A 27,422-nucleotide genomic window follows, 5' to 3' on the forward strand; every position below is an offset into this window, starting at 1 on the left:
ATATATCTCGTCTCATTTCATGCGCGCTACAGCCGTGACATTCTTCCTCTGCCCATTTGATTGTTCTACTTGATTATATCTTCATTCTAACCACTTTGAAGAGCGCACGGCTAATTGAACGGTACAATATCACGGTGCATGCAATATTGCACACGTAATACGCGTATATTATCGTAATTGTACCGAGGTTGACGTTTCGTTCTGTGACGAGGAGCTCTACTGCTTATCAACCTAACAGAGTCGCACAACCAACAATGGCTAAGACTGCGTACGACCGGTGATAATGATTATGTAAAATTCCCAGACATGCGAATTAATGTGTTTTTAACGAACATGACAGGTGGCTTATAAATATCCGTTCTCTCATCAGCGCCGAGCACGAAAGCGAGAGTGAACGACGTGCACGTATGTAAAGCTCCGCAATTTCCATAGCAACCTTATCTATCGTGTGCCGTGGTGACATCGTTCTGCACGCATTTCGCTTAAATTGCCGCAACGATACATCTCGCGTGACGATATCGCTCTTTCCGGACGCTGATCGGCGGATGTTTCCTTATGGACAGCCCGTTCTTTCTCGCGCGCACATTGACTCTTGGAAATTGAGGCTTTCCGATGTGTTCGCAGGCGACCGGACGGCTCTCGGCAGGCGGCAAGTAACAAAGGACCCCATAAGAACGCCGTAGGAAGGGGCAGCGACAGACCCTCTTCGAGCCCTATACGTGACGCATGTTGCGCGCAAGCGTGTGCCGCAAGCGACGAAAACGAGCCGCATGCGTTAGACGATAGTTTCGTGTGACACTCGCAGCGACTCGAGTCGCTCGCGATTCCGGCGATAGTTCAATTCCCGTCGGCGAGCACGGATGAAATAACGCAAGTCGCAAGCGCCGACTGAGAATTATTCCGACTTCCTTACGGTTCTATTTCAAGATCACGTCACCGTGACCTCCGCGAACGACCGTGAAAAATTCTCGCGCGCGCACGTGTGTCCGTGAAACCGCCCCCGGTTTCACGCGGACGGAAATTGACCGGCGTCTAATCAGATCGTCTCTGAAGAGAGAGAGAGAGAGATAGAGATAAAGACCGAAGGTTAGCTTAAGTTGCGATTAACGTTAATCTACGTGCGTCCGTATCGGGGATAATGAGCGTCTAACAAAATCTAACGTCACCGAAAGAAGCCGGACATTTCTTCGACGAGTGACCGAGTGGAAAACGCTCACGTTTTGCGTCCACCGTTGGCCCACCGACAGAGAGTAGCAAACGCTGGAACAAAGGGAGGGGGTGAACGTGTTATTTGTGGAGAGATTTAGGAGGGTTCCACGAGCGATGCAGCCGGGGAGAGACCGCAAGTCGGGCACGGACCATGGGCCACGGCGATAGTCGCCAGTTGTTCACGCGTTGTCGATGCGTGTGCCGCGCCGAGAGAGTGGCTCGTCGCGCGTTTGTTTCTCCGCGAATCACCGCCGGCCGGTCAGCATTATTACGCAACGTGCGGCGTCGTCGTCGTCATGGAGTAAGCAGTAAGTCGGAGCCGGCAAGTCTCGATACGGCCGGCTGTGTGCGTGTATGTGTGTGCATGTGTACGTCAAACGTCACTGATCTTCCCGACCGAAAATCTTTATTACGCCACGTGCGTCGCAGCGGCGCGAATCGAGCGCGTCCGGCCAGAGAGATTGGCGTTGTTCTGACTGATAAAAAGATTCTTTCTTTTCTGTTTCAAGAGTGAGATAATTCTCCTTCCAATTGCAGAAATACCGAGCGGCGACGTAGTGCACGGCCGTGCGTTATAGTGCGTCCTTTTCCTCCGACGTGGCGGCGGGACACGAAGCGCGGTAAAAAGACCAAAAATCTCGCCGACGCAGGGCGGTGAGAAGAAAAGAGCGAATAACAAGTGTCACGTGACGACATAGTGCACGATAGTGCGAGCCGTAATCCTTCCGTTCCGGACATATGACTGAGAATGAGAGACGACATGAGGATGAGAGACACGATCATCACCCGCGCCGATGTTTACACGCACGAAATGCCGAGCACGTCCGACAGGTGAGTGCACAACCGTGTGTGTTCATGAACACGTTATATGGACGGCTGTGTGTGCATGTAGGACGCGTGCGTGATATTACGCGTTCGTTATTTGACCGCGATCATACTTTGTTTATCGTCGAAGTTGCGAAGATTCCTCTGAGCACACGTCTCCCGGACCGTCATTACGCGTTTACGTAGTCGTTCTCGCCGAGGAGAAGCAAATAAGTCGAATTCGAAAAAGACGTTTGCGGATAAACATCTTCGATCGGGCCGCTATCATCGAGACACGAGAGTAAACGCGAACAGGTGTTTATCTTTTTCTCTCCCCCTCTCTTTAGAGTCATTTAAAATCCCCCCCCCCCCCCCGCCTTTTATTTAAAGAGCCTCTCGTTGAGCGTGATCCGAGTAGGCGTGAGATAAAACAAGGACAACTCGTAATTTCGCCCGGTGACTGAACTCGCTCTCCGTCTCTCTCTTCCAGGGATAGAAATCGTCATTCTGACGCGAACGTAAGACCACGACTCGCGTGATTCACACGGTCTGACCCGGGATTCTTCGTCGCATACGGTGGAATGGAAAAATTTGGGGAAAGACCTTGGGGAGAGATTCGTGCCGAGGTGCGAATCGTGTTCGTCGAAACGAACACTTCGTCGAGGTGCTCCGCTGCGTATCGGTGTGATGCACTCGTTAGATTTAGCGACCGCTCGCGAGACTCCATCTCCGGTTCTGGAGGTTTAACCGAGACAATGGACAACGTACAAAAGTTTTCTGTTACGGTCTGCTTGACATTCGCGGTACGGGCCAGCACACACCTTAACGCTAAATATTCCGGCTCTCCCTTGAACGCGATATCTCGTCCTCGGTGTGCGGCCTCAAATGCCGGCGGCGGTGTAGTGTGTCTCTCGGAAACGGGCACTCGGCGTAACTCGACGCGTGCCATTCGGCGAGCGGACGACGGGTGTGCGCGAATTTTCCGCGAAATTAACACCCCGTACGTGCGCGCGAGCCACGTGCCGAAATGACGCGGGGAATTGGAGAGGCGCGCCGACGAGATCGCCGTCGGAGTTGCGGTTCATCTTTCGGCTCGCGTCCGAGCGTCGTCTCGACGCCCGTCTCGAGGGAGTCATCTTCCTCGCGACGCGTGACTACACTGAGAAAAAGGTGTCTCGTGTATTTGTAACTGTGACGGCATAGTGAAAGAATTATTGTCGAGAGAACGGATTTTAGTCTCGCATTGTTACCGTGCGACATTCGAATTCCGGGAACGCAGACGCTCATCGTCGACCTGTTTTTGACGCACGTAAAGGTGCGAAAAAAAGAAGTGCCACCGGTTCGAGTGATATTTACTTGATCCAAGTGAAATGGTCACTCCATACACTCCCTGGCAGATATTTGCCAGAAGTAGACATGTAATTAACTATGTGCAATAGGATATTTTCTTCGCGCAGGTGGACGTTTACGTATGTGTTAAAACAATTGTGACAAACGTTCATGATATTGAGAATATCAGAATTTCTGCTTTTAGGAAATATCCACCGGGCAGAAAAATCTATTCTAAATTTCAATCCAAGAATATTCTACCCAAATTTAAGCCACTAAGTTCCTTCAATGGAAAAGAAGTGTTACATAATTGTAGTAAATATTTTCTCAAAATTGGAATCATTTTACACTTCAATAATTCATTTACAAATTAAGGTATGATTGCGTTCAAATAAGTATTTACTGCGAACTTAATTCAATTAAAACACATTCATCGGCAAAAATATCAATTTAAGAGACTGAAAATCAGGCAACTACGTTTACTTGATCCTAGCACTTTTTTCGTTGGGTACGCTTTTTCTATTTGCTAAACGAACGAACAACGAACATGCAATACATCAGCGTCTAAACGCAATTTTTCTTTCTTAAACCACTTTATGAACAAATCAGCCCGAAATGTTCTCTTCAGATTCGTTATGGCGCGTCTTCCAAGTTGTAGCAACGAAAGTTAGCATTCGCTGATTGTCCTTTGTATTCATCCGCTCGTATACTCGATTTAACGCGGCCGCCGTGAAGCGAAAACAGTGCCGAAGAAAGCGATTCTGCACGCGCGGAAAGCCGCGGGAAGAATTTTCGCGCGTGCGCGCGCGCGAACAAATAGCGGCTATTATAATTTGTACGGGATATTCTTCGGGGGGACGCGACGTTGTGGCGCAGGAGTTCCCGATTTTTTATCCTCGCACGCTTCTCTCGCTACTTGAGAACCGGTTTCATATCGACCACGTTTACATGCGCGCCTCAAAAAGGAGGCGCGACGCTCCGCCGAGAAAGGAGCGTACGTTTCGACGAAGCGCAAACACTTTTATTTGATATTCGGCAGCGGGAGAGAGAGAGAGAGAGAGAAGTGATGGAATTCCGGCGTGAAAGCAGCCGTGGAAATCGAAATTCGGCACCCGCTGCGCTGCAGAATTGCAGCGGTTCGACTCTACGTGTAATATATTACGGAATGATTTGTCTCACGTTTGTATCCTTCGTCACCGACTTTGGTCCATCATAATCGCCAATAAACTGCCCGATATTCTCAATTAAATGATCGTAAAGGCTTTCTAATTAAGATGCAAAACTTTATGCAATTTTACGCAACGGACGATAAGAGTCAAATTGATTGATTGATCCGCGTGTACACTTCACTGCAAACACATGCAAATTAGACCCGCAATTTCGTTCTTATTGTCTGTGATTTTCCTGTACCGCCCAATATCATTCGCTTTCGCATTTTACCCGACTTTGATCCCACGCTTTTAACCGTCCCGCATTCTCCTTACGTAACGGTTTAACGCAATCACTAACGAATAATCGAGGATTCGCCGAATATAGCCGGGAACGCGTCCGTGAGGAGAATGGATTTAACGAGAGTCCCACACGAGTGTTGCAAAATGTACGCGACGAGAGAGGACCGGACTACCTTGACCGTGGCTCGACGTACGCGGATACATTGTTCCGTTAAATTACACACCGAATGTGGAGCGTAAAGCGGCAAAATAGCGTTATCAAAATGCCATCCGTAAACGTAATTGTCATTGAAGTAGAGACGATCTTATTTCTGCAACTTGAAATCCACTAATTTTCAACGAAGATCTCGCGAGGCGGGAGACGCTTCGCTTTGCCGGCGTTTTCTCACCAAGTAATAGGCGTCGCTAATTTAACACGATAAAATATGCTCCGGTCGGATTATTTGCATTCGATAGAAAGCGGAGGAACGGTAGATCCTATCTGGGAATGTTACGCGGCATTTAACGTCTCTCCGAGGCCGGTCGAGAGTGCCAGATCGCGTTTGGTCGCCGATGAGATCCGTCCGATTCCGAAACTGGCCATGTCCGACCGTGCGGAACGCGAAGAATCGGCGAGATCCTCGCTCACCGTTCGATAAATTGAGATCAAGGATGTGTCATACGAATGGTACTGTGCGAACGCGAACGATTAGACGCATCGTTCATCATTTACGCTTCTCGGATGCCGTCATGTCGGGGATTCTATCACTGGTCTCGCCTTTAATTCCGCCATGAGAAGCGATGGGCGAAACCCACGTACGAGCGTGAAGAAGGTTTATTAGCTCTCTAATGAGCGGAATGAAATTAACATTACTCGCGCTCCGGGATAGAATCACGCGCAAACCGGCCGCTCGTGGCTCGCTCGTAGCCATCGCTGATGATCGCGTCATGCGACGTTACGCTACGCACATTCACAGACAGATTACGTGTACAGTTACTCGGATCGTAGCGCACGCACACGAAGCCGCAGGTCGTTCTCTCTCTCTTTCTCTTTTTATCCAGCCGCGGTCAAGTCGCGGCTGCCAGGCTCTGTCAGTGTGGCGCGAGTTTCCATACGATTTCCACGCGCGATTTCCGAGTTCGTCGCGGAAACGCTCGCGGGTAATCATGAGCGATCGCGCGATGACGCGCAGTTAAACACTCCGCGGGCGTTAGATTAAAAGCACAAAGTCGGAGCGCGATGAGAGCCGTTTAGACACGTGGTGCGACCGCGGTGCGTTTTCGCACCCGTGGCGTCTTATTTTGCACACTTCAGCGGCCCGGGAGAAAGAGCGAGATGTTCCCGCGCAGCTCCAGTATGTTTCGCGACCATCGCAAGCCGAAGAAGGTGACCGGTGGCAAGAAGCATCGCGTTCGCAATTGGTTTCAACCGGGAAAGAAGAAGAAGGATGCTAACCTCTTCGCGTGAGTTCGACGCGCGCTCGCGTACGTTTCACCACACTGAGAGAGAAATACCTGGCATTAACTGTAACCGCAATCGTCATAGAGAATTATAGAACGATTGTTTTCCAGTAGGGGGAAAGGAAGGTTGGATAACTACCGTAAAGTTCGTCGGTTTTTTTCATTTTCGTGGTGACGTGCAAACAATGATCAATTTTTTTCCCCAGTGGCTAAAGCCTCGCCGGTATAAACTTATCAGTAGAAAAATGTATAAGAATAGATTAGTGCCAGTGATATAATAACCTTACATGCATTTCGTCACTATTATTTTTTATAGTTAAAGCCACAAAGAGGGCATAGTTGAGGCCGGGAACCGCACCGGTTGCTCTTTTCCCCTTTAATACTCGATTATACAGGGCGGGGCAATAACCATCTCGAGTATCTCGAGAAAATAATATTTCATTAACGACTACAGATGGAAGCGTGAGAAAGATTTACATCTACAGACAGTGTTCGAAGGTATCGATGCAATATCCGTCGAGCGAATTTGTCTCCTATTCTTAAGTTTCGAAGGGATTCAAGGTTAGTCCATAAATTATCGCCTCACCCTGTATATCAATGTCTACAGTTTTCAAGGCTTGGAAACAAATCTTTCTTTCCGGAAGGGAAATGGAGGAAAAGCGTTTCCTTTGAAACTGTATTCATTTTACTCGAAAGGGAAGGAAAGTGCAAGTCAATTCGAAGAGAACAGACCTGTAATCCGCGATGGGGAAAGATAAGCGGTAAAAATCTCCTAACCTCTCTTCCGTCAGGTATCTCTATTGTCACCCGGGTCGACGGGTCCTCGTCGTTCCTGCGGCGCCGAGAATCTGACCCGAGCACCGTACCGGTTTTTCGTTCGGTTCCGATCTGCGCGACGGTTCCTCGTCGTGCCGGACGAGGGTGTCCTACAACCCACACAGGCGTGCTGTGTGTGTGTGTGTGTGTGCGTGCACACAGCCGCGCGAGCAGACCGTAGCTCGGGATGCCTCTGTCACGAGTCGCAGTCTCGATCGCGTCCGTCATCGATCGCGGTGATCGTGAGTCCTGTGCGTGTACCGCCAATGCGATCGGAGCAACTTCGGTACGGCGCTCGCGTTACCGCCGGTGCCGTCGGCAGGATGGTGCGCTTTAAAAATCCATTGCCGCAGCACGGAAGCTACGAGTAAGTCACGGAAAAAAAGGAGGGCTGGGGGGAGAAAGAGAAAAAAGGGATATTCTCGGTGCGCGCGAACGAACGTCGCAGGTTAAGTCCGGTAACTTTCGCTCATCCTGTAATCCCAGCACGCGTCCGCTCGCCGGCCGGCCACGGCTCCACTGAGGAATTTCTTTCGGCAGAAACGGTAGAAGCCGGACGAGATCGGCTCTCAAGTCCCGGCTCACAATGATCCCCGGTACAGTCCGTGCCGTTTGCACGATTTATCATCATTTGACGTTCGCTCTCTTCAATTCTTCCCGTTGGCCGTGCCGTTTCGTCGGCGACTTGCGAATGCGCCTTTGGTACAGTGACAAAATCGTTTAACATCGCGGCCGGTCTCGGTTTCTTCGAGAACTCCCGTTTTGATTTAAATTCCTGCCGATCTCGTGGCTCGCTGGTATCTATGTTTTAACCCGGTTAAAAATTGAAATGAGTTTCGTGCGGTGTTCATCGCGATAGTATTGACGTGCTCGCACGCCGAGCGAGATTAGCGAACTCTCGTGAAAGTGCAGAGGTTATTGAAACTGTTGTTTTTGCTCCACGCGAAATATTGAGATATTTTAATGAACGGATAGAGAAGCGGCTCTCAGCGAGAGTCAACTAGACTGGTAGAACGTTAGAAGAATTTACGTCGAGTTCCGTGCTCCGATCAATACTGCACAAAGGTTAGTATTTGTAAATACTCGCCGAGAGGAACCGTAAGTGTGTGATCCCGCGCTCGGATTCATCGGTTTCAAAACCACGCCGGTGAGAACTGTTCGCCTACTTTCTCCCCAGCGATCACTTTTCGCCCGTTCACATCGGAATACAGACTTGAAGAGTACAATTTGACGAGACTCCGTAAAAAATGAATTAACCGAAATGGACTGATGCGTGAATTCATCCTAAGTAATTGAAATAATTGGTTGGAGCAACGGTAGTTAGAAAAACAGCCGCAAAAAATTCCCTCGATTTTTTGAAGCGTCACCTTTTATATTCGCCCGATTTCTTTCTCGTCGCCTCAATTCTTCCCATCTTTCTGATCAAACAATCAATTGTACCGCCACTTTTTCTATCACAGGAGCGATTAAAAGAATCATTGTTCTAATCGCTCGCGCGATGTGGAAATTAACTACAAAGAATCGGGAATAAGAAGGTATAAAAGACGAGCAAAGGAATTCTCGATCTCTCACGAAATGAAATGAATTCCCCCGTGTTTACCTCGACTCGGGTGTTTCTATATAAAACATTTAATGATCAATTTCATACATTTCGCGTGTCCCGAATAGTCGCAAATTTTCGCGTCAATTCAAGACAAAGTGAGTACATCGAAAAATGCAAAATGTGTGTTATCTTAACGCTTATAAATATTATTCCAACACCATTCCCCGTGTTAAACACAAGATTTCAGTGGGCCGTTTTTAACACGAAATTTTTCTACCGTATACGATCAGCCACGAAGAGGCTGCGAGGCATGTTTCTTTTTCAAAGATGAGTTTCCCAAGCGCAGCCTCGTATCCAATAGAAAAATGTATCTCCGGAGGATTACCGGAGAAAACAAATTATCCCGTTGGACGCGAGGTGCGTTGCGAAACTTGTCCGAAAAAGTGCCTGGAAACTTTACGTGACCGTGACCATACATACCGGGTCTTCGTGACCGGTACGGCACTGTCGTAACACGTGTAAAGCGCATCCAGAGTAGGAGAACGTTCCTCGGGTTTAGGCGGGACAGTTTCACGGCGACCGTTGACGGCGCACGGTTGCATTCGTTTGCCGTGCCGGTGTAAGTGCGCGCGCGTTCGCGGTGCAGTCGGCGTTGCAAATTCAAACTCGGTTACGGTGTGATCCTCAGTCTCGGTGGCGTTTCGCGCCTGTGTTAACGATCGTGACACTTGCGTAATAATTGGCCTCACACGCGCGCTGCGTACGTGATAAACGACCTCTCACGCATGCACGTGCGTAAAAAGCCGTGTGACGCTATTTATTATCGCTTTTTCTTACATCGACCGTCCGACGATGGACTTTGCCGGCGTGGCAGTGATTTTGCAACCGAACAAACGGAAGAGTGAGATGATGCGCTGAAGGTTTCCACCGCGCTTTATTAGCGTTTCACGGTGTATCAGGGTGTTAAAGTATACGACACACAGGTTCGATGATATTGCGATTCCGCGCCGTAAAAATGTCGCAAACTCGCGCGGTATATCTTGGCTTGTCGATCTGATTCTATTGTTTGCCCGTGGTACGAGCGAGTAACGTTATCTGAATAAGTCGCGGATACAATCATAGCGCGGCACGGTTCCGCGCGAAAGAACCGGCGTTGTTCCTACGAGCGTCTCCCCGTAAAGAGAATGCCGAAAATCGCACGCTAACCGGCTAACGAGAGAGAGAAAGAGAGAATTCAACGCGCAATTCCAATTCCGGTATTGTTTACGCGCAAAAGGACGCAAGTCCTTTGCGTCGACTTTGAGAAATAGCTTCTATTCAGGTACCAAATCATTCAGCTGCTTCGTAGGACAGCTGCAGTTTTCGGGGTTTGACCTAAGCGAGTACAATTGAGACACGGAGGGTAGGCACGGCTCCATACCGCCCTTCCAGCGTTTATGGCTTTATGATGTAACATGGGTTCCTCTTGCGCCGTAGAAGAGCGACTTTCTTGTCATTTTCTCCTCCTCTTTCCGTAACGTTACACGGGAAAGATCGGTCCTTCCGAACCACAAACTCGGTTCTTGGGAATCAGAAAGTCCGTTTCCCTCGACGGAAACGCGTTTGCTTCGTGCATTGTCGCACGTTAATTCAATCCAGCCCCGATCATTTTATCTCCGTAAAGAATAAACCGCAGACTGGCGTGTCATGCATATTTAATTTTGCAATTTCATTCCTTAAATGTCTAATTAGGACGAACTCGCGACACTTCGTACTCCCCACTCGCCATACTCCCCGGTGAATAAAGAGACTTATAATTGATAAATATTATCTCAGGATTGATTACCTCCGCGTAATCGATAGGGAGAAGCGTCCAATGATAGTATCCGATCGTTGGTCTTCATGAGAAGTCCCATTCGAATGAATAAACTTCATACGCAGATTGTTCCCCGCGGTCCTCTTCGCGGAGAGGAGGAAGGATCGGAGGAAACGCTCGAAGCGTGGTCGATGCGCGCTCGGCGGTCGATCGAATTTTCATAGACGGCACGCAGCGGTAGATCCAGTTGACGTTCATTAGCCTCCATTAGCCGACAGAATGCCGACGGTATTCAGTCCGCTGATGCGTCCGCCACGTGCCCAAGACTCTCGATCAATTGGGATGTATCGGTGCGATAATGCACCAGATGCGACGCAGGTTACGCAGGCGATGTTAACGGTAACGAGCCTTTTACGACTCGGCGCAAAATGTTGATGCAACCCGGTCGGTGAGAGACGAGCCGCGCGCGTGTTCGAACGAACGAACGTGCACTCGAACGTAAAATCACGAGCGAGTCGATTCGGCCGGTCGCGTTAGGTACCCTTTTTTTTTGTCTTCTCCGCAGAGAGCGCAGAAAATTCATCTCGCCTCGTGCACATGTGAAAAGCCGAGAATGCAAAGGACGATTAGATTAGATGGACTTTATTAGAGTTGCATCACGCTACGTGCGCGTAGGAGCGGTGGGGTATAGTGTTTCAAAGACCGTACCGAGCGGTCTGATAAAATTACAAAATATCTCGCACCGACGGAGCGTGTCTCAGTGACGAAAGTGCTCAGAGGTGAGTTGTGTGGACCGTATCTTCTAAAGATGCTGGAGCAACCGTCGTTCTATGCTACCTTGACAGCGGAGGAGAGAACCCGAACGCACCCTTGCCAGAAGGCACGGTGGTAGGTTCGAGGGTTCAAACGGAACCGACACTCGTTCTCGAGGCATTGTTCTATTTAATCCCAGACGTCGTTCTGCGTTCCGCGGTCTACTCGAGCTTCTTCTTCTAGAATCCGCGTGGGAATCTCGAAAACCTAACAACGAACATTCCTTAGATACGGAGGAAAAATTAGTATCAATTCAAAACTCGTATTCTCCTCGTATACACATGGTGTCCGACGCAAGCCGTACCATACCGTCGTATGCTTGTAGTTTAGGCTTGCGTCAGACATCTTGCATAAGCAAAAATATATAATCTGATATAATGAAGATAAAACTTGCCGTTATACATAAAGAAATTCTATACAGTTCCATGAAAAATATCATATTTTTGTTATTCAAGAATAATTTTCACGAATCGAGAAGAAAAAAATGATATTTCCAAACGGACACAATTCTTAATTCGAAGATATCGTTTTTCCCAATATTTTTCTTCTCAGTTTATAACAAATTACTTTTTGAATAGTAAAATTATGATATGATTTTCAGTGGAACTGTGTGAAATTGCTTTATGTGACAGCTAGTTTTATCTTCATATAAGATTGCATATCATTGCTTACATATATGCATGAGAATAATATGAGTCTTGAATCGATCATTCTTTTTCTGTGCACACTGAGAAAAAGTGATAGAATCAATGAAACGTTGCTAAAACAAGCAAAATTTTTTCAAGCGTAGCGCTCAGTCCATTGAACAAATTATACAATTACTGTAATTAATTATTAATTGATTGAACGAGTGCGATTTGGTCAGCAATTATATCAACACAACGTATTATTGCACCAACGCGTAATTTGTTCAATGGACACGACATTTGTTTGAAGGTGACCCCGCCGATCTGTCGATCCAACCGCATTTTTCTCAGTATAATGACTCCCAAATCTAGGAATTCCGAGCGATTAGGACGAAACATTTCTCTTAAGAATTATTAAGGTTTTCCTCGTCTAAAAGAGAACAAGATAAATCTCTGGTCTCTTATTTAATCTCTTTTCAACAGTAGTATTGCTTTTGCCTTCCCCTTATCGAAGGGCCGGCGTCTTATTCTATTCTTATTCCAAATTTTTAATCTTATTCTAAAATTACAAATATTTCCTCTTCGTTTCAGCGTGATAATGTCATCCGGGGACTCGTCACCGCCGGCGCAGGCAACGATATCCACGTCGGGTTTCGACGTACCGGACGACGCCAGACTGGCGAAAATCAGCCCGACGACGACGCCTTCGCCTACGACATCGGCGAAGATATCGAAAGCAGCCGACCACGAGACGCTGAACACCGACGTGGAGGCGATAGAGGAGGCGATGCCGATCGTGCAGAAGACCCTTCCCGTGCCGGAATTGCCGGCGAAAATCGAGAGGAACGGCTTCGACATGGACGTGAGGAAGACGCTGGACGAGCGCGAGGAGGACATGTGCCTGATCGACTGCATCTATTACACGCAACAATGTTGCAACTGCACGATACTCTGAGATTCCCGGGGATCCCGACTTAAGAAACACCGAAAGGGCGACAATTTCCTCTTCCTCTTCGCGACTCCGCAAATCAATCGAGAGACGCCGCCGTCGGCGCTACATTTAGGAACTGACACTGCAATAATTGGCGCGCGCCGCTAGGACACTTTGTGATATACATACGAGCGACAGTAAGTTTAATCCTGCGGTGCGACGTGTACAAAATTTCGTTGATATGCGCGCGGATGCGTACGCACGCGTGAACGTTTGCAGACGCGCGCTCCGTCTCCGGATTCCGTCGATAATCTTCGACATTATATCTCGTGATATATGTGACATCAAGCGGCGACTGTTCGGTTAAACGTCCGATGGAAAGTTCGACCGGGGGAATGTCACGCTGAATATTCATTTCGAAGCGATCCGAGAGGGCCGCTTAGATAACGAAACTCGTATTTTTCGAGCGCGTTTCTCCGCGCGAGAAATCGCGCGAGGGGATTTGTCACTGTTGCAACATGTGCGCCGCGAGTGTACACTGCCACGGCGTCGTAAAAATCCGCGTCCGATGCACGGGAGAGACGTCGTAACAGATACGCGAGTTCATTCGGTCGCGCGCGCGCGCGTATTGTTATATAGAGGTAAGCCGCACCGCCGCGCTGTATTCGTCTTCCTCACGACGCTGGACGCCAACGTCAATGACCGTTGCGTTTGGGAGTACCAACCGCTCGACAAGCGCTCGGGACGCTCGCACTCGCGCCGCGTCTAATCGGGATTCGGCGAGAAATAGCGCGCTGGAAGGACAAATCTGTAGTAAATAGTGGACGTGTACATATATATTCCATTTGGAAACGAAAATAATACAAACAGTATCAAAACAGTATTTCTCGTTATTCGTATAAGGATGCGTTTATTACAAACGAAGAAGTAACCCGAGAACAATATCTTCATTTTAACGCGTCATCAACTAGAGAAGTAGCGTATTCTGATAACAGCGCAGCCGATGATTAAATCGGATCTTATTTTGTAATGCCCGTGTACGTTCATTCAATTCGATCGCTTCCACGATCGATGATGCGCGCGCTCTGTGTCTCACAGTTCTTCCCTTTTTTTCTTTTCCCTTTCGAATTAACGTGACAACGCACGAACCAGAAGTTTTGACTGGAGGAAACGGGAAATTTCCCAAGTTCTTATAAATTATAAATTCGATTCTTAGAAATTGGATATTCCGTTCCCTCCAACCAAAGCGCGTTTTCGTCCGTTAATTCAATCGAACGTTTCTCTTCATGCTCTCCGAGATGTTTTACTCATGATATTTCTTGCATTCCATTCAAGTGATCTATTCAGTCCCAACCACTGAACGATACTTTGTTCCACGCACTCGCGAGTTCGTCCATCGATTTAATCACCGCCGCGCCTTACCGATGGCAAACGGGAATCGCACACAGACGTTTCCCGTATATATTTTATATAAATATTTATATAGATATCTTCAGGAATATTATATAAATATTTATATTTGTAATAGAGTCGAAGATTGCAAGTACACAGTTGTAATTTATTAATAGATGCAGACTAGATTATTTTTGTAGTAATATACGGCATACGGATTTAGTGTGAAAGTCGACGCTAAACAATCGTGTCCGTTGTTTTAAAATCTATCGCAGTTACGTATCTTTTAAGAATTACGTTGGGCGCAACAAAAGCTCGAGAGAAAGAGAGAGATTTCCGTAAAACATCGGTAAGTACAATATGTGCTGAGATATTCCGATATTAATGTTCTCATCGATAAGTAAAAATCAACGGTGTATTGTGTCCATATAAATCTTTGAATGTTATAATTTAGTATCTAGAATGCTATTTGCGTCTATCATTAATTTATTAGGTTTAGGAATTTGGTAGGCGCAGCTAATGTTACGCGTTCGCTTGGATCGTCTTTAGCGATAAACTAAGGGAACAGTATACTTACGAGGAATATCTTTCGACGTGATAATTACGTAATAACAATCTTTGAAAAAACCTTGCAGTGCGATGCATCGTGTTCGCATAAATTGAACATTGAGGAATATTCTATAGTTTAAAAAAAACTGTCCTTTTCAATTTTTTCGCGGAAAGAAGCCGACCAGGCGAAAAATCCGTGAAAAATTGAAAAAAAAACCCGGTTTTTCCCGAGCTTTCAAAACTATAGAATGTTCCAAGGAAGATAGTTCGCCACGCAGTGTGTCAAATCGTCGCAATTTTTTGTATCGCCGCTGTGACACACAACGCTGACTTATTTATTGTTGTAAAAGAGGAATCGCTCTGCCATAACGAGAGTATAAACACGTCGTGAGACCTCGAAAGGTTTCTCAGACATCATAAATTTCTAAAAGACGTCTTAAGGACGTCCAAGATACGTCTAAAAAGAGCCAGACGTCTTTCAGATGCCTTTTAGCAGTTTGTGCTGCCCGGGTTTAACAGGCTTTCACCGTGGAAGCGTCACGACTGATCGGGCATTTAAGAAATGATCTCATGGAGAATAAGTGCAATAAATTTAATAAACTCACGTGCACGTGTTCTTTGCTTCTTTCTACTGCGTTACGATTCGTATATTGGTAATGGATGACCTTCCGAATTGAATACCCACCTATCCAGATCGATTAATTTTCTGGAATCGTCGAATAATAAGTATAAATATTTCAAGGTTTCGGCGAACCAAAAGCTCTCTGTCATGTCCTGTTGACGAGTGTGATGGATATTTCGCACATTACCGATACTCGTGTAGCCGTCCTCGACTCTGGTGTAATTTTCGAAAGCCTGTCGAAACGTTAGACGTTCTAACTCGGAAAAATAACAACAAGAGACTCTCTACAGTAGTGAAACAATACTCCACCTGAAATATTCGCCAACCCCAGTCCTGATACGTCTTATTCCCCGTAAAGTACCACATATAAAATAGACTCTCAATGAACTCGGGCCTCAGTAGGTTGTGAGCATCGTTCGTTTTCACGTACATGTCCATTTGATTTTCACCTTCCACTTTCTGTGGAGAATCATCAATTGTATTATTTTCTTCGAATTTTTCCTTTAACGTACGACTTCGCGCGTGAGATCTACTTTTCGTTTAGCTACCCGAATTGACGCTAACGTTCGAGACTTACTTGTATATTAAAATAAGTGATCTCGGGCGCGAGAAACGTCGGCTGAGTCGCGTATGTTTGATAACAAGTCTTAACTATCTCTTCCGCGAGAGTGTTATGCTCCGTTGGCAGTCCGTGATGTGCGCCTAATGCTAAAGTACCTCCTAAGTAGCACGTGAGATGGTCCTACAATGTAAATCAGCACGATAATATGCGGCCCGATAAATAAGACGTCCAAAACTATTTACCATTTTCGGCCTAATCTCTTTATTAGCGCCGACCAGTTCGGCGATAAACAAATACTTGTTCACTGCGGTATACTTAACGAGATGCTTCTGCGTCCCGGTGATACCGTACAAATAATCGTTCCGCAGGCTAAAAAATCAACACGTTAATTCTTACGTTCATTAACGCTATCCCGGCGAATCCTAAGGAGATACTAACTAGTCTACGGTTTTCCCAGTTTGCAACCATTGTTTTAATAAGTATTCGTAATAGCTGTCGCCGCGAGCACCCAACGTGATCGTCGCGTATTCCCGAAACAGCCCGGTGTTAGCGTTAATGAAAATCGGAACCAAGCCATCGTATTTTTCTAGTTTATGTACATGTTCGGAAACTTTCGCGGCTGCAGCCTGAAAGGATAATAAATTGACACTCATATGTACGTATAGACCCCGATCTTTCGAATATTTTCAACACTCGTCACCGGATACCGGTCATTTCGATCCCAATTACCTCAAATTTCGGTTGCCCCGTGCTACGACTGAGATCGCGAAATTCTAACTGAATCGAAGTAACTTCACTCGTGCTACTGTCGGGGCCCCATTTGGGGCTGTGCGCGCTTCTGGTACCGAGATTCACGTCGGAATACGGAACACCAGACCTGGTGGAAAAGGCTGGCATCATGCGATCGCCCAAGTCCATCTTGAACAGCGCCGTTAAACAACGGCGAATTAATATTCACGTCCTATACTCCTGGCAGAACAACCGAGAATGAAATTATTTTCTATACCAGCTACTTACAGCTTTATTTAGAAACAGTATATCACCGGAGAGATGGTACGCCGCCAGTAAGCCGCCTAGCACTCTAATTGTAACTTCAAATAAATTAACATCTCTATTCATTGTAAACACTAAACTATCCTCCACCCATTTTCTCGCTCTCGTAAATTCTGAAACGCGATAGGATAAACTGTCAGTATATATCTTCGCTGCTGATAAGCGGAAGATGTCAGATATTCTGAACTCACTTTTATCGATAAAAGTGCCTTAAATGTGGCTTCTCAGCCACAATCAGGTGGTTGCTATGCTACTTCTTATCGATAAAAGTGACAAGAGTTCAGAATATGAACTTAAGTATTTCTACAATATTCCTACCATCATTTAGCCCCATTATATACATAGTATCCAACGAATCAACTATTGTAAGACCTAAGCCAAACCACTCATGATACCTCTTCGACATTGGTTTTACATTATCATGACCCCAGGCATACTTTTTATATCCGTCCCATGAGTGTTTAAATGCTGCCACAACAGCTTGCTGTCTACTATTTTGCGGACCTGAAAATCCTAAGCGTTATAATCCGATCCCACTTGCGGATCTAATTTAATCTGTGATCTGATACAAGCTAATCTAACTATACTTGTTACAACTGTTACTGCATCTATCCCATAAATTTTGATCTACCATTAAATTTGAGAATGTTTGGCTTTGGCTGCGGTGGTTCACCGATTTGATCATCGTCCACCTGATTGATCTCCGGCTGAAACTCGGGTTCCTCAATTACCTCACCAGGCCCAGCACCTTGTTCCTCATTATCTACAACAACTTCTTCGACTGCCTGCAAGATAAAAGAAAATTTGATATTTTCAAACAAAGAGAAAAAGCACAAGAAGAATAGAGAAAGCAAAATATGCCTATCGATGCAACATACCTTCTCGTACTTGGCAGTTTCTTGTATAATTTCTACATTACTATAGTCTACTTCATTGTCAGAAGTACCACCTTTGGTTTCGTTAGGCAAAAGATAAAATATTAAAAGTAGAACTGATAAAATCGCGAAGTATAGGATGTTCCGCTGAAACCTGGACAGTTGGTTCCATTGCTGAAAGAGAGACCAGGTGACCATGAGAGTGACAAGGAAGCGACGATAAAAATGCGGCATACCGAGACGGTCGATGTTGGCTGAAAGTAGCCACATAATAGCAATATTTTCCATTCGGACATACGTACTCTCCATAAACTGCGCGAGGTGCCTCGTGCGAACGACGCGTTGTCGTGAATATTTAAACTAATGTAATCCGATTTACTCGAGTCTCTGGGCGAGAACATATTTTCATTCAGGTTAACTTGTTCTGGCACATGCGGAAGCTCGTGGTGCCGCCAGAACACTTAAAATACGACACTGTGATGAATCAGTCCGGCATGCGGGGGTCCACATTTATACTACTTATGCGAGATACCTTCAACGCGTTTTTACATTTTCACTAAATTCATTTATTATTGCTTTAACGTAGTGTGACCCACGTACGAAACGATTACAGATGGCGTCTATGTACTCCACGTTGTTCGCTTGTGTAGGTTAGTTATCTAACTACCGGTAGTGTGTCGTTACGCACTCTCGATGCTCTCGGATGATTGTTATTTTGCATGAGGAATTCTGCCAGACATAAGGCAGTCGCTGGCACGACGAAACCCCTCGATAGTATATCGTTTAATCGTGAGAAAACGACGCAAGGAAGAAACTTAATAACACCATGTGCCTCCCAAGTATCTCCGGCATTCCGGATAAACACTGGCAACCACCTTTCGTCACTTTCGAAACTACGTGTAGTATCTTGTGTTTTTAACTCAAGACCTGCTCACTGCATATCGCTAATTGATCCCGATGTTTAGGATGGGTGAGATAACGGTCGAGCTATATTGGAAACACGCTCCCATCACATGTAGAAACTTCGCCGAGCTCACACGACGCGGATATTACAATGGCACCAAATTTCACAGGGTCATCCGTGACTTTATGATTCAAGGTAATGCATAAGAAATGTTTTCAATGAGCGAAGAAGATATTTTACCCTGATTGTTTTATATACAGGTGGAGATCCTACAGGAACTGGGAAAGGTGGAATGTCGATATATGGCGAATGTTTCGATGACGAGATACACGATGATTTGAAACACACAGGTGATTAAGACCATTTTTTAGTAATGACTGTTTAAGAGTTTCAATGTATGATATACAGAAAAGAAATATATACAGGGTGTCTGACAGCCGTATCATCTATCATATAGTTTAGGTTGATATAAACAGAAACATCTATCTATTTTGCAAACAACCATGCAAAATTTGGAATTATTAATTATTGAAAATGGCCATGTAAGTGCCTTTAATTAATAACTCAGAAATTTGTGTGGTTTGCAAAATGGTAGAGGACTTTTTTGTTCACATTAACTTAAACTATATGACAGATGAGACGGTTTATGATATATATTAAGTTTCTATTGTATAGCATTAAAATTTGGGCAGGTGCTGGAGTAATATCAATGGCAAATACAGGGCCAGATACAAATGGATCACAGTTTTTCATTACACTTGCGCCTACCCAATGGCTTGATGGGAAACATACTATATTTGGTAAGTCCATGGTGAATAAGTGGAAATGGTTTGAAATTTAATTGTCAGGATTGTTTGTATTGTATTTTCATATTTTAATAGGTCGAGTTTATTCTGGTATGGCGATAGTGAAAAGAATCGGGCTAGTTGAAACTGATAAGAACGATCGCCCAGTAGATGATGTCAAAATTGTAAAAGGTTCTGTGAAAAACACGTAATTCTTACAAGAGAACAATCTTCGCGAGATGTGAATTGTACTTTGTATATTTTTTTTAAATATATATTAGAAAAAAATAATGTGACTTGCAATCTTTGAATTTGACTACGGTGTGAAGCATGATTTAAAGTAAGCAGCATGCAATTTTCTGTAGCCATCTTGAAAAAAATTTGAGTTGCTCATATTTGGTTACACAAATTGTGGAGTATATCATGTGAAAGATATGTTTACATTGTAAGTTAGTGTGATACTAATTCAAGAAATGGTTTTAATAATCACAGTAATATCTACGTGATTGTTAGTGAAATGAATTAATGAAAACCAGCGAATGAGCGGGCGACATAACTGGATGTAGGACAAGCTTTGTAAGGAACATTAAGACTTTTTGGATAATTTCCTGGTAAAAACCTGTGTAAACCTACGGTTCAGTCATACATCACTCGCTTATACTCGCCGGTGCAAGGAGATTGAAAACAAAATAATTAAAACATTTTTTTTTATACATATTTATATATAGATACTTCTGTGAAGAGAACACATACACGTACGTATAATTTTTGCATTTCTCCCATTAACAGCTTTTATTATAAAATAGTAAAGATTTATTAAATATGTACACAATCACATGTTCTTGATAACTAGGACATCAACGTTGTTTCAATCAGATAATACAGAACAATTCATCCATATTTTTATTGCTTGATGAAGTCAAGAGAGTTGACCGATATTTCGTCCACAAACAGTTATCGAAAACTTTTGACAGCGTGTATTTTATTCTATGCAAAATGCTCGACAAACGCCTGAAACCTATCGATACCGACACCAACTTGCGCGCACCAAGATTGGCCGAACAATTATGAAAAGTTGTTCCCAAAATCTCTTATGCTCCATTACAATCGTTCAAAAGAGAAAGTGGAACAATGTTCGAACGCAGTTCAAATTAACTAAGATTTGTGAAGTAACAGTGAAAGATAACAGCGATTAATAATTTTATATAGGAACAGGGCTATTATATAACTTATTGGCATTGCATACGCGAAGCCTTCCGCTAAGTTTTCCCTAAACATCATAATTTAATAAATATACAGTCTACATGCAATTACTTATATATAATATTCTTATTTTAATTAAATAATTGTTATACAATATATTGATTAGGCACCGGCATTCAGTACGCGAATAAATAAATTAACGTGAATGCTATGCGCTATAGTATATATTTAGAGCGATTTTCACAGCTCTGAAAAATATTTACGATCATAAAATACGGCCATATATATTATATATTATTTCTATAAACATTTTATATAAAATATATGTGTATATTGAAACAATACGTTGCATACTTAAATTATATTAAATAGTATGTTGTAACGATGCATATATATGCGTATGTATATATATTATATATATGTATATATATATATATATATTAAAAACGATATATAATTAACATCTATTTCAAATATTTACATTTGGCAGGTACATGGAAGCGTGCGCTTCTAGTATTACAATAATTTTCATAAAATAGAGAGAGATAGAAATATATTAATTTAATATATATTATCATTAAATATATTAAATATATATATCAAATATATAAAACTTCTGCAAATAAAATATAATAATTACAAACATGAAGATATATCATCTTAGAGGAAAACAACCGTTTTTATTTTATATGTACGAGAATAATTTAAAACACCAACGAGAGATAAATATTTCATACTTTAATCACGAAGATCCCGACACAATAATTTATGAAAATAATATCTTAAGTCCATATAAATTTTATTATATCGTATAAAATATAGTTTTCCTGTTATACAGTTTCGTACATTATTTGCGGATAACAGTTTGCAGTTTTCATTTTGCAGTGTTTGCATTCGCGCGCGTAGAACTATTTGGTTGTTTATTAATAATAAATCATGATGAGACATCAGTTGCGCTATGAATCATCTTTTAACTAACTGTAATAGAGTTGCAAGTTTGAGCAATATAATATAAAGAAAAAACAATAACAATTATTGTCATAACAACTGTAATAATAACATCAGAAACGTGTATAGGACATTAATACCTTTTTGGCAAGATATCGTTATTTTCCTTACTTATTTACACATTTATCGTTCGTTTATAGTATCATTTAGTTTATTATATCATCCAACATATAAATATTATGATAGGAAAAATTTGGAATAAATATATGCAAAAAGACATTCGATGTATATCAACATATTATTCGACTATTTACTTAATTATAGGATCTGCACGATTTCTCTTTGCTAAGGACTAATATTGCACTTCCGGCCGACGATATGTCTACGCTTATAAATCGTTTCGATTGCAATAATTATAAGTAATTTTAATCGCGATAACCGCATTTCATCTTGAACCGAATCATGAAGAGACTCGAGTGTTTATTTAATCCAAAAATGTGATTGGCAATCGTGCTTTTATCAATATCGGAATATGACTTTATTCCGCGTGTTTTCCCTAATATATATATTTTAACGTAAATAATAATAAATATAAATAAATAAGTACGTAATAGAGATATGTTATTGGGATGTTATAGATGCACGTGTATATATGTACGAGATTTTAAAGATGATATGCAGAGCCTCTGTATATATAACACACTTAGCTTAATAATTATTAATACAAAAAAAAAATTCAAGATTTCGCACACAGACATAGGCACACACACATACGTAAGTCTCACTTGTTACTCTTGTGAACTGAGCAAAAAAGATATAGTTGACATTAATTACCCGCTTAATGAACTTTTAAGCGCATAGCGCTTCATGTTTGATCGTAATACTAATAAAACTATCGTAATTATATGAAAAGTTTATTTAGTATATTAATTAGTATGTTAGTGTCCCTATCCTGGCCTTGAAATTTCTCTACGAAAATATGAAATGTGCGATGATATGAAAAGATTTATACGACGTGTTTATTCATTAAAAAAAATTGTTATTTCAGATAAAATGAATGAATTTTAATCGGTCAATCTGTCAAGATTTATTTTTGATGCGTAATAACACTGCGAACCGCTGAATAAGCGTCTTTTTCCGCAACGAATTCTAATCACGAATCATATTGGATTTGATATCGGATATCCTACCTAGTGTACGATGGCAAATCGTTTTTGATTTCCACTTATGTTCTAAAAGCAGCTTACGTTACTTTGCATATGCTTATTACGATATAAACGCATTATCGGTCATCCTGTAAGTGATTGAGCATATAATGATTGACGGTATTTCGGGATCTCCAGTATTTTAGAAAACAAAAAACCAAGTTGAATAATTGCTTATGAGATAGCGAAACTTCATAAAGTCAAATAGCGAATATATTTCGGGTTAATTCCGGAATAATTCGAATTAAATTCAAATATTTCCGTCTCAATCTAAGTTTGGAGTTACACAAGCATGAGACGTCCGATGTAACAAAGTATTAACAGAAAATAATCCGAAAGGAGGTTCGACTGTAAAAATTCTGTTCCAAGTCTCGCGACCTGCGGTCCAATTGTTTATCTCAAAAGGTAGAGAGAACTACAAAAGTGAGTCGTGATTCATTAGATATCGACCAATGAAACTATAAATATTCCAATAAATTCGCTTACACTTTCTTTTAACTCTCACGTCTTAAAACACACAATCGACCTCGTGACATTTCCAAAGCGAGCAACTTACATCTACGAGAAATATCTATAATGAAAAATTCCACAAGAGTCGTTCTCACGCTACCAGACTGTGGCAGCGGCTGCCGCAGGGTGGCAGCACGGTGACCAAGCTCTCGGTCTCGCTGTCGCTGTTGCTGAAGTTCGTTCTCTCGGGGCCGGCGGTCTCGTTCCTCGCGCCGTACGGCGCCTGGTGGTAGTACGCGCTCCTCGCCTCGAGATCGACTCCCGAGTCGGCGCTCTTGGAGATCTCGGACAGCCTGCGGAAGTTGCCGAAGAACACGCTGTCGGTGCCGACGCTCTCGGCGCCGCTCTCGCTGGCGCCGTCGCACACCGACTCGGTCTCGTCGGTTTCGGACACGCTGCTCACCTCGTGCCTCAGCAGCCGCTTGTGCGAGCCGTTGCTGTCGGTGCTGCTGAGGTAGCCGCTGTCCTCGACCTTCGCGCCCCGGCCGCGCCGATTGTCCCCGCTCATCAGCGGTAGGATCGCGTTGCTCGCGGAGTCGCAGCCTCGCGAGAGCCCCTTCGCCGACTGCCGCGTCCTGGAACAGCCCTGCGCCCTGCCGTAGTTCAAGCCCTTCCTCTGGCACACTTGCCGATCGGGCACGACGACGCGACCGCCGTCGATCAGCCTGTCCTCGTCTTCTCGCTGATGATCGACGTTACCCCACGACGATCGCGCCTTGGCGAAGCTCCTGTGCGACGGACTCGCGACGACCGGCCGCTTCTCCCGCACAGTCCTCGTCGCCTTGGGTGACGCGTCCTCCTTCCCGTACCTGCCTGCGGAACCTTCGATCTCGATGCGCGTCTCGCAGTCCCTGCAACTATTGGCCACGCCGCGCTCGGAGAGCTCCTTGGGAGCGACGAGGTCCGTCCGCTGCTGCTGCCGCTCGTCGTAGAGTTCATGCTCGCCCGACGAGTCCGCGCGAATCTGCGACGCGTAGAGACGGGTCTCGTTCCCTACATGGTGGTATCCGTCGTTCGGGACAGGAGCGCCGTTGCTGGCCGTAGGGTCACCCGCTTCGACAGGACTCCTGTCCCAGACGTTTTTTGACGGCGACGCTTTCGCGTCCTCGACGCGTCGCGGCGGCTTCGGCCGCTGGTAGATCTCCTCCTCCGTCGGCGGTGGCGGCACGACGTCCGGCCGGTTGTACGGCTGCCGTTGCCTCTTCGCTTGCCTGCTGTCCGGAGTCAGGTAGCGGCACTTCTTCCACGAGAGCGTGTTCTCCTCGGACTCGCCGCCGTTCATCATCCGGCACTCCGCGCCGCTCGTCGGCGTCGGATCCTTCTGACCCGACCTGATCTTCGCCTCGTAGATCTCGCGCAGGCTGCCGCCGGCCCCGCGACCGCGTTGCGATCTCCGTTGCGTCGAGTCGTCGTCGCGGAAGCTGCCTCTGCTCCTCAGCAGAATCTGCGCCGGTCTCTCCAGCGAGTCCACGAAGACCTCGTTGGAGATCTCCTGCTCGTACTGCACGTCCTCGTTGATGCGCAGCTTCATCGGCTTCCGGTCCAACGTGTCGGGCTCGTATTCGGATTCGTCGAGCTTTACGTAGTTCTCCGGCGAGTCCTGCACCTTGATGGTCAGGTGACCCGGGTTCTCCGGCTCGTACTGGATCTCCGGGCCGGAGTCGTCGCTGCAGGCCGGGCTGGTGTAGCCGTCGTTCACGTAGACCTCGCTCACCAACGAGTACATCTCCGCCCTCTGCGTGATCAGCTCCGGCAGGCTGTTGTAGTAGTTCCTCTCGAAGAGGATCTGGTTGTTCAGCTTCGACATGGTCATCTCGCCGGTGCGCGTGTTGATGACGGCGTTCTGCATCGTCAGCTCCTCGTCCATCGGCAGCGCCGTGGAGAGCGCCGGGCTCGACTGGTCCGTCGACTCCGGCGACGTCGATGACTTCCGGCTGCACTTGGAGCGCTCCAGACTGTCCACCTCGTAGTCGGCGACCGCCGACGAGCGGGTGTGGTGTTCCAACGCTTTCACGTCCACCATCTCGCGTATGACCGCGTCCATGATGCGCTTCGCTGTGTTCTTCGCGCCGGGCAGCTCGTTGATCATGTCCGGCAGCTCCTTCTTCGCCAGCAGCGACGGCGGCGCGCTCGGCGCCTTCGACGACTTCCTCGACCTCTTCGGCACCGAGTTCGTCGGCTGCTCAGGCGCCTTCTCCACTTTGCTCTCCACCTTGTCGCTCGCTTCCGGCTTCTTCTTCCGTCGCTCTCTCTCCGCCTCCTCCTCTTCCTCCTCTTCTTCATCCTCCTCCGCCTCGCTCTTGCTATTCTTCTTGTCGTCCTTCGCACCGTCACACTTCTCTTTCTCCATAGCCGCGCTCTCCTCCATCTGCTTGATGAAGGAATTCTCGATAGCCTTGCGCACCTTCGCGTTCACGGCGTCGTCGCCAGCGAACTGATACGCCGGCCGGTTCCTCTTGCCGCGAGCGTAACGCTCGTACTCGGACTCCTCGAACATGGACTTGGTCGACCGCCTGGACACGCTGTAGCGATCGTCGTTCTCCAGGATCTCGCTTCGGGCGATGTTCTGGAAGGTCCGCAGCATCGGCGGATTCTCTTTCCACGAGGACACCGACTTGCCGGCCAGATTCGCACCGTCCGGCTCGGCGAAGTCGCGCCTCGCCAGTTCCTTGAGATATTCCAGGCTCCTGGCGAACGTCCTGGCGTTCTCCTGAAAGTTCCGACGCGTGTCCTCGGCGTCCCTCCAACGACGCTGCGGCGGACGGACGTCCTCCAGCCAGGCACGCACCTTGCTCTCACCGTGGCTGGGCAGGTCGAGCGCGGGCAACGCCGGAAGCTGACGGGGCGAGTCGCTGCAGCCAGGACAGCCGGTGCACCGTTGGGACCGACGTGATTTCGCGGCCGAACCTTGCCCGGAACTCGGCGTCGTCCTCTGCTGATGCTTGCTCGATTTGGCCGACTCGCATCGCTCGGAGCCGCTCTCCTCTTCCGGGATACCTTGCGTCAGATTACGAAGTCACGATGATGAGAACGAAAACGACGGATTAATTACGCTTTATTACGCCGAGAGCGAAAGGAGCCGGCCACTTTCGCGTCATGCCGCTGAGTGCTCGACGTGCCTCTCTAAAGTGCAATCAGTGTGTTATCACTGAGTGGGGTTAATAGTCACTAATAGTGGTAATAGTTATAAGTATAGCATCGCTAATCGATAAAATTTCGCTGCGAAAGTCTGTCGATAGCAACGATAGTTTCTATCGGGGAAATCTAAGTGCAAAAACAGTGAAGGAAGGATATGATTTATGGGTTTTCTTATTATTATCTTAATCACATTCTCAAAGTGTTGTTAACGATTTTACCTGAAAGATTTTTCATGACGTCTAATCGATTTAATTTATACAAAACAACTTAAAAATAAAATCATAGTTCTTTCACTTCATGAACATTGTGTCGTCGGAGTCATTGTTATTTTTTACTTTCACTAAATCTATCCTCTTACGTCTTATCTTATCTTTAAAGAAGTTATTGAGCTAATTATTGAGTATGATTTTTTGTAATCGAGTATTTTTTGAGAGGGCTCGAGTCAGGTAAGAGAAAAGTGGGAAGAGTTCGTGTTTTTCTCTTAAAAGTGTAAAAAAGTGAGATGTTTTGAAATAAGTGAAAAGTGAGTCACTCCCATGCCTGAGTATAAGATAAAAGAACCGGGTGGAAGTGTTTCTGCTGAAAATAAGTGAATACTCATTGATTGTAGGTATTTTTACATATATCGGGTTACTGTTTTACCGAGCCAATCAATGACATTTTCATTGATTCGACTTAAGGGAGTGCTTCCCGCCGATACGCGTCGATATCTCGCGGTTCGCCGTCACGATCGCGAGAGATTCAGCGGCTCGGGGGAGTTTGGGAACCGGAGCGAAGCGATATCCCGCCGGCAGGAGACAGACGAGAATCCGCGAGGATTCGCACGCAAGGATGCGCGAATTTGAAAATACAAAGACCCAGTGAGACCGAACTTTCACGTTTTCCACCAATCTCTCTATTCTTCGCGCCGGAATCTCGC

At 45.5% G+C, this 27,422-nt stretch overlaps 4 protein-coding genes across 9 annotated transcripts in view; 2 read left to right on the forward strand and 2 right to left on the reverse strand.

Moving 5' to 3' along the window:
* Positions 1–44: 44 nt before the first annotated feature.
* On the forward strand, positions 45–15,302 carry LOC106749330. 5 transcript variants are annotated; one of them, XM_014628679.1, is made up of 4 exons: positions 9,151–9,352; positions 9,467–9,575; positions 10,953–11,275; positions 12,418–15,302. In XM_014628679.1, the coding sequence occupies exons 3-4, from the start codon at positions 11,196–11,198 to the stop codon at positions 12,779–12,781; spliced, it is 444 nt and encodes a 147-aa protein (XP_014484165.1). In that variant the 5' UTR covers positions 9,151–9,352; positions 9,467–9,575; positions 10,953–11,195; the 3' UTR covers positions 12,782–15,302. The 5 variants fall into 5 exon arrangements, with proteins under 5 accessions (XP_014484163.1, XP_014484162.1, XP_014484165.1 ...); XM_014628678.1 differs by having other exon boundaries at positions 9,151–9,575; XM_014628680.1 differs by having other exon boundaries at positions 9,151–9,512.
* Positions 13,641–18,444, reverse strand: LOC106749327 (endoplasmic reticulum mannosyl-oligosaccharide 1,2-alpha-mannosidase). Of its 2 annotated transcripts, XM_014628672.1 has the most exons (12): positions 18,113–18,237; positions 17,814–17,984; positions 17,567–17,720; positions 17,254–17,439; positions 16,900–17,048; positions 16,612–16,800; positions 16,321–16,508; positions 16,125–16,251; positions 15,898–16,062; positions 15,630–15,779; positions 15,508–15,553; positions 15,314–15,404 (listed from the first exon to the last, which is right to left on the reverse strand). In XM_014628672.1, the coding sequence occupies exons 1-12, from the start codon at positions 18,209–18,211 to the stop codon at positions 15,397–15,399; spliced, it is 1,632 nt and encodes a 543-aa protein (XP_014484158.1). In that variant the 5' UTR covers positions 18,212–18,237; the 3' UTR covers positions 15,314–15,396. The 2 variants fall into 2 exon arrangements, with proteins under 2 accessions (XP_014484157.1, XP_014484158.1); XM_014628671.1 differs by having other exon boundaries at positions 13,641–15,553; positions 18,113–18,444.
* Positions 18,445–18,614: 170 nt separating this feature from the next.
* Positions 18,615–19,795, forward strand: LOC106749329 (peptidyl-prolyl cis-trans isomerase-like 1). The gene is made up of 5 exons (XM_014628675.1): positions 18,615–18,707; positions 18,776–18,909; positions 18,975–19,064; positions 19,407–19,514; positions 19,596–19,795. The coding sequence occupies exons 1-5, from the start codon at positions 18,637–18,639 to the stop codon at positions 19,709–19,711; spliced, it is 519 nt and encodes a 172-aa protein (XP_014484161.1). The 5' UTR covers positions 18,615–18,636; the 3' UTR covers positions 19,712–19,795.
* Positions 19,796–23,162: 3,367 nt separating this feature from the next.
* The window catches only part of LOC106749315, a 31,478-nt gene continuing 27,218 nt past the window's right edge, over positions 23,163–27,422 (reverse strand). The window contains exon 9 of the mRNA XM_014628639.1: positions 23,163–26,362. Coding sequence (XP_014484125.1) covers positions 23,457–26,362 — 2,906 coding nt within the window. The 3' untranslated portion in view covers positions 23,163–23,456. The remainder of the gene's footprint in view (positions 26,363–27,422) is intronic.

Source organism: Dinoponera quadriceps, unplaced genomic scaffold (genome assembly GCF_001313825.1).
Source record: "Dinoponera quadriceps isolate SergipeBrazil2010 unplaced genomic scaffold, ASM131382v1 scaffold3579, whole genome shotgun sequence".
Classification (NCBI taxonomy): Eukaryota; Metazoa; Arthropoda; class Insecta; order Hymenoptera; family Formicidae; genus Dinoponera; species Dinoponera quadriceps.